Source organism: Otolemur garnettii, unplaced genomic scaffold, assembly GCF_000181295.1.
Source record: "Otolemur garnettii isolate 467f Iridium unplaced genomic scaffold, OtoGar3 scaffold00089, whole genome shotgun sequence".
In the NCBI taxonomy this organism is placed as follows: domain Eukaryota; kingdom Metazoa; phylum Chordata; class Mammalia; order Primates; family Galagidae; genus Otolemur; species Otolemur garnettii.
Window position 1 is genome coordinate 6,453,397 of NW_003852484.1, and position 6,850 is coordinate 6,460,246.

At 41.5% G+C, this 6,850-nt stretch overlaps 1 protein-coding gene across 1 annotated transcript; it reads right to left on the bottom strand.

The window, feature by feature from the left end:
* Positions 1-285: 285 nt before the first annotated feature.
* Positions 286-5,636, bottom strand: CUNH3orf30 (chromosome unknown C3orf30 homolog). Its single transcript, XM_023516302.1, has 4 exons — positions 5,151-5,636; positions 4,503-5,075; positions 3,777-3,923; positions 286-396 (listed from the first exon to the last, which is right to left on the bottom strand). The coding sequence occupies exons 1-4, from the start codon at positions 5,634-5,636 to the stop codon at positions 286-288; spliced, it is 1,317 nt and encodes a 438-aa protein (XP_023372070.1).
* Between the last annotated feature and the right edge of the window lie 1,214 nt (positions 5,637-6,850).

Consider the following 6,850-nt stretch of genomic DNA (forward strand, 5'->3'; position numbering starts at 1 on the left):
ACAGTTCAAAAAGCTGGCTAATCTGAACAGAAGTGTGTCATGCTTCAGGTTTAGCGATGGATAAAATTATAAGGAAAAGTGAGGAAGCCATTATCACAAAGGTCAGAATAAGTGTCCCTGGGTGGGCAGTAATAACTGAGGGCAAGGGGGTAACTTCTGGGGGTACTGGATGGTTTATTTTATTTTTTAACTTGAGTGCTAGTTACAGGGATGCTTACTTCAGAGTTGTACACTTTTTCAGGTACCTTTTGTTTTTTACCTGTTGCTGTACGTGTGTGCTATATTTTACAATGAAAGAAATGAAAATGTTGCTTTTTTACTTCTATTCCATACCTGACACAGCATAAAGTACAGGGGGTCCTCTGGTTTTGCATAGACTAAGTTTTCAGTGATCTGCTGAGAAAGCATAAAGCATCGCATTACGGTTCTGAGCTGAAGTTACCGGGCCAGATTACATCTGATACAGTCTTTCCACTAACCTCATCTGTACCATAGTATTTAGAAGAAATTCATGCATCTCTACAAAGAAACAACTTACTTTATTACTACTGACAAAACTATGCAGATTAGGGGTAAAATTTAAAGGAATAAAAACTTAGAAATAAATAGTAATAGATATTCTTACTGGTTTCCAAGACCTATGAGGAAGTGAGAAAGTTTTGGAGAAAGGTCTTTGTTTTGAGAATTATGATCTCACTGGGCTGAGAAATTTAAAAAATGATTTGCTTTGAAGAATAGTCAAAGTAGAGTCTTTTGAATAAAAATTTTGAAACCCTGTGTGATTTTGCCTAGGAAATTTCCTCTGAGATATTTGATTCTAAATGGTGAAAATGATGTCCAGTATTATCATATTAAATGAGAAAATATATATAAAACTAGGGATTCAGTTTCATACTTTTTGTTGTTATTGAATAAATCAAACAATTATAATAAAGTAGTATAATTATCACTTGCAGGGAATAACAATCAGGCAAATTTCAGGTATAAAATATTCAGGTCTGTCTAATGCATCCACATCATTCAATTGTGTATGTCACAAATATTTCCATTAAACACATATTTGATTACTAACTTTTTATAGCAACGCTATATTCATAAGCATTAACTTTTTCTTGACAGAGGAAGAAAATTACTTATAAAATTATTTATGAAACGCTACTTTCTTCAACAGGTTTCATCCTTCAGTTTAATAATTAATAGTTTTTAAATTAATTCTAGACCCAGTCATTAGTACTCTCCCAACAAAAGAACACTTGAAGAAGGAAAAGGTATAAATGAAGGTTAATGAAATAGACATCGCACATCCATATTTTAAATCTGATCTTCACAGAAGTTAAGTAGTTTTCCGCAAATCACGAAGAAGTGACAAATTTAGGATTTGAGACTAGTGCTAACAGATGGCAAAATCTGTGCTCTTTCCTTGAGTTCTTATTTCTTTACACATTCCAGTTTAAATGCCTTCATGTATTTAGTTACGCTTCTCTAACCACAGTTGCCTCATGTTTGTATGTTATTATACATGTACATTGATGTGTAAATAATATGAACATAAAAATAAACACCCCAGTCATATAAAAACAAAAATAACCCACTACACACCCAAACTATACATGTATGTGTCCATGATAATCTCTGGTAATTCGACAGTGGTTAAGGATTGTCATACTTTAAAGAAGGTTCTAGCGCCACATCCTGAGGTCAATGAGACTTATAATTTCAAGAGTTAGAAGCAATTTTAAACTTTTCCTTCCCCCCACCAAGAATGTGGATTATTAGATGCTTACAAGATTGATCATCTTTTGAAAGTATAGTCATGCACTGTATAATGACATTTTAGTCAAGTACAGACCACATATACCACAGTGGTCCCATAAGATTATAATGGAACTTAAAAATTCCTATCAACTAGTGGTGTTGTAGCTGTGATAATGTAGGTTTGTGGTGATGGTGGTGTAAACAAACCTACTGCATGGCCAGTTGTCTGAAAGTGTAGTACCTAAAATAATGTACATTATATTTGATAATCATAATAGATGACTATGTTAGTAGTTTATGTACTGTAACATCATTTTTATTATTATTTTAGAGTCCTTTTCTATTTACATGTCTTATAAAAAAGGGTGACTGTACAACAGCTTCAGACAAGTCTTTCAGGAGGTATCTCAGAGGGCAGTGTTATTATAGGGGATGACAGCTCCATGTGTGCTATGACCTCTAAAGACCTTCCAGTGGGACAAGATGTGGAGATGAAGGACAGTGATATTGATGACCCTGACCCTGAGTAAGCCAAGGCTAGCTTGTGTTTTGTGACTTAGTTTTTACCAGAGAAGTTTAAAAAGTAGAAAATAAAATTTGAAAATTTTAAAAATAGAAAAAACCCACATAGAAGAATATAAAACAAGAAAATGGTTTTTTTCTTTTTTTTTTGGCCAGGGCTGGGTTTGAACCCACCACCTCTGGCATGTGGGGCCAGCACCATACTCCTTGAGTCACAGGCACTGCCCAAGAAAATGTTTTTGTATAGCTATACAAAGTGTGTTTTAAGGTGTTGTTATAAGAACAACAAAGGTTAAAAAATTTAATAGTTTATAAAGTAAAAATGTTACAGTAAGCTTAAGTTAATATGTTATTGAAGAAAGAAAACATTTTCAATAATTTTGATGTTGCTTAATTGTACAGTGTTTATAAAATCTACCATAATATACAGCAAGGTCATGGGCCCTCACTTTTACTCACCACTCACCATGAACTCACTTTCTCACCCAGAGTACCTCTCAGTCCTGCAGGCTCCATTCCTAGTAAGTACTTTACACAGGTGTGCCATATTTTATGTTTTATACTATAATTTTACTGTGTCTTTTTCATGTTTAGATATCTGTATATTTAGAGACACATATACTTACCACTGTGTTACAATTGCCTCCCGTATTCAGTACAATAACATGCTGTACAGGTTTGTAGCCTAGGAGCAATAGGTTATATATAGCCTAGGTGTGTGGGAGGTATACCCTCTAGATTTGTGTGAGTCCTTCCCGTGATGTCTGTGCCATGATGAAATCGCCTAGGGATGTATTTCTCAGAATGTATCCCTGTCATTAAGTGATGTGTGACCATATTACACTTTTTTTTTTTTTTTTAGAGACAGTCTCATGGAGCAGAGTGCTGTGGTGTCACAGCTCACAATAACTTCCAACTCCTGGGCTTAGGCGATTCTCCTGCCTCAGCCTCCAGAGTAGCTGGGACTACAGGCACCCACCACAATGCCCAGCTATATTTTTGTTGCAGTTCGGCCAGGGCTGGGTTCCAACCCGCTACCCTCGGTATATGGGGCCATTGCCCTACCCACTGAGCCATAGGTACCACCCCATATTACACTTTTTCCTGGAAAGTCTTTTTCTGCTTCTTCTTATTTATTTATTTATTGTTTGGGATTCATTGAGGGTACAAAGAATTAAGTTACACTGATTAAATTTGTTAGGTAAATTCCCTCTTTACCTTCTATTCAATTGCCAACATTTTTTCTTTCCTTCCTAGTCTGGCTAAAACTTTAACCCTTGGCCAAGCTTTTCCGTATTAACCAGTGTAAGTGATCTCGAATCCCTCTAAAGAGCCTCATATTGTGCTATCATCCATCTGGTGTTCATCATTTACTACTTTTGGTAAATACATCTTAATGCACTTGACTTCTCAATTACATTATATCCCTTTTTGTAGCATGTACCCTTTCTGTACCTCTTGAAAAACTCACAATTAAAGAGAGGGATTGAGAGGTTTACCTGGAATATCTGCAGAATGCGATGTTTTTCCATGTATTGGAGTGAAACTTCATAAGGATCCTCATACACTACAGGAGGGAACCCCTTCTTATAACTTTGATCGTGTATATGAGAACTCTTTTCTTGCTCAAAATGTGGAGGCTTAACCTGCAATTTAAATACACCCGACATCCAAAGAGTCTTTAATAAACTGGAAAGTCCCAGGCATTATTGTTGGTATCAAGGAGATCTGGTGTTGATGGGATCGTAATACCAGGAGTAGGAAAAAAGACACGTTTTAATGAGACCTGGCTGATTCTCTACGCAACATAATTATTCCATTTTAAGTTATGGGAGGCACCTTAGACATCTCCAATCAACTTCAAATATTTTGCCCTTCACAGGGATCTCCAATCAGTTCTAAATTCCTACCCTTGGTAAAAGCCCTGAGAGGGAAAATGACTTAGTACCAGAGAATTAGTAGCAGAAACAGGACTCCAACCCTATTTCATTCATTCTTCCTGAATGGCCTTAGAGTAGTAGAGAGGTAATATATCTCTTTTACTTTCCACTTTTCGCCTGCCCTTCTTGAAACATTTGGGTCACATATACCACAACATGTGGGTTTATTCCCCATCCTTGACCTAACATGTGCCTTCCTACCCCATATGCTTACAACGCCCCCATCCCAGGGCCTGTCTGGATTTCCAGCCTCCCATATAGATATCAAATGCTCCTTTAACTTACAGGGCTGGATTCTATGGCTTGAGTATTTTCTTGATTGGTGATGTTGTCCTCTTTAGAGGAGGTGGACAGGGATTCTTGGGTCAAGTTTTGATCTGCTTGGACATTACTGGTGATTTTGGCATTAGCTGGGTGGTAGGCTTGGCTCCTGGATGTCCTTTCAATTTCATTTTCTACTTCATCTGAAAGCTTGAAATTGAGGTCTATTTGGCTATCCTCAGAATGGAAGGGTAGTTCTGTGGAGTCGGCCCCTTTGTCCTCACTGTCCTCAGTCTGGCCAAGCATATCATCGTCAGACGGGTACTCGTCCTTCTGATAATCTTGTTTGTCAAGTAAGTGGTGAATCTCGTCAGAGTCACTGGAGTCGGTCTTAACTGGAAGTTGATCATCCTGGCCTGCAGGTAGTTGAGGGGGTTGGTAGCGAGTGTTTGGTTTTTGGCCAACCAGCCCAGACAATCTGTAGTCAATCTGCTCATGAGTCCTTTTCTCAGCCTGGATTCTGTGGTCAAGCTGTTCAGAAGCTCTTTGGTCAGATGGCAGGGACAACATACCATCAGTCCATTCAGAAGGTCTGCTCTCATCCAGGCCAGATAATCCGTGGGGCAGCTTCTCATTTTGTCCCTCAGCTTGCCTGGACAATGAGCTGTTGACCTGCTCATAATCTAATCTGTCATCCTCTGTGGACATTAGATGATCTGTCTGTAGGGAAGTCTTTCGGTCAGACAGTATGGACCATCTTCGTTCAGTCTCTTCAGGAGTTTCTCCCTTAGGCAGGACCTTGTTGTCCTCAATCTGTTCCTGCTCAGCTGCCTCCTCTCCAGCCAGATCACGTGCTGTAAGGTCAGCGACATTAACAAGGTTGGATCCACTATGCTCTGCCTGACCAGAGGTATTAAGTCCATGGCGTTCAGACACTTTGTCATCAGCTTGGCCAACTGTGTTCGCTTCGGCCTGGTCAGACACTTTGCTGGCACTTTCGCCAGCTATTCTGTAATCAGTTTGGTCATGTGCCTCCCCCTCGGCCTGGTTCTTCTGGTCGTCTTCTCCCTGGCCATCAGTGTAATCAGCAGCTGAAGGAACGTCTGTGCTTTCAGGTTCCCGGTATTCGCCCCTAGCCTCTTTGGGAGGTTCTTCCATTTTCTGCTGCCCCTGACTGGTCTGGGTTGCCAGGCTCTGTGGGTGGGGCTGGGCTGGGTAGTCTTGGTGACATTCTAGGAGCGCCACATGATTCCAGCAGGCTTTGTTCCGGCCGGGGCGATGGCAGGCGGCAGGTGAGGGGACGCCTTGCTGTGGGCTGGGCGCTAGCTGTGGTCAGGAAGTGGGGAAGAACTGAGGGTCAGCGCCACAATGTGAACACAAGCGCAGGGCAGCCCTTTGCGCTGAAAAGAGGTGCTGGGCACATTAGGCTACTGCAGCTCCTCCCGCACCCGCCTTGAGCCTGGGCCCCGGGGCTCAGCCTTGTTTTCCAGAGGTTCATGGCGCTGTGTGTGTGAAATAACATCAACTGTATGAGGGCCCCACACCTGAGCAGAGGTCACCGCTGCCACCTCCCCGCATCCAGCCTTTGTCTGATTCCACCTTTTTAATCACAGCTGTAAAGTGCCGTAGAATATTAGTATCGGGCACTATGCTAGTCAATGGTCCTGCTACATGTTACTCTTCAGACGCTAATTAATACTGTGGTGACATAGCTAAATTATGTTCCTTTACTTTAAAAGCAACAATATTTTTCAGTATTAGCTTTATACAGTGTGTAGGGAATGCCAAGAACCAGATGACCTCTGAGCAAGATGATTTGCAGCTTGGGGTTGGACCCTGGGGCAATTCGTCCCAGGTACTCCCTGCAGAGAAAGCGCCCAGCCCAGGGGGATCCTGGTCATTGTCTAATACTCTCCTCACCTGTCTTGTACTGTCTCAGTAAAAGGCTACCGTGGAGGTTGCTCTGGGCTACCCTGCAATCAAGGTTAGCCGGCATCCTGCAAGCTTGTACTTTTAATCTGTCACACGCCTGGTTCCTTCCTGAGGTGATGGAGACCAGGGCCATAGGCCATAGGAGCTGCGACACAGTGTACCTTTATTCAGAACCAGCTGTTTTCAGTAGTACTGGGAAGGGTTTAGTTCTTCCTACTACTCATGTTACCAGTCACACAGATCTCTCCTCTCAAGAAGACGGGGCGGAGAGGAGAGTTTCCATCCCTCGCAGCCCGGTCCTCACACACCCCTTGCCACTTGGTTTCTGCAGGAGCCTTCTCTTCCCTCTCTGGGGGTAGGGGAGCAGCTGTTTTCTAGCACCTCTGTGAAGAGCTGCCCTGGCACTGGAAACCCCATGTGTTTTCTTAATGAATTAGACA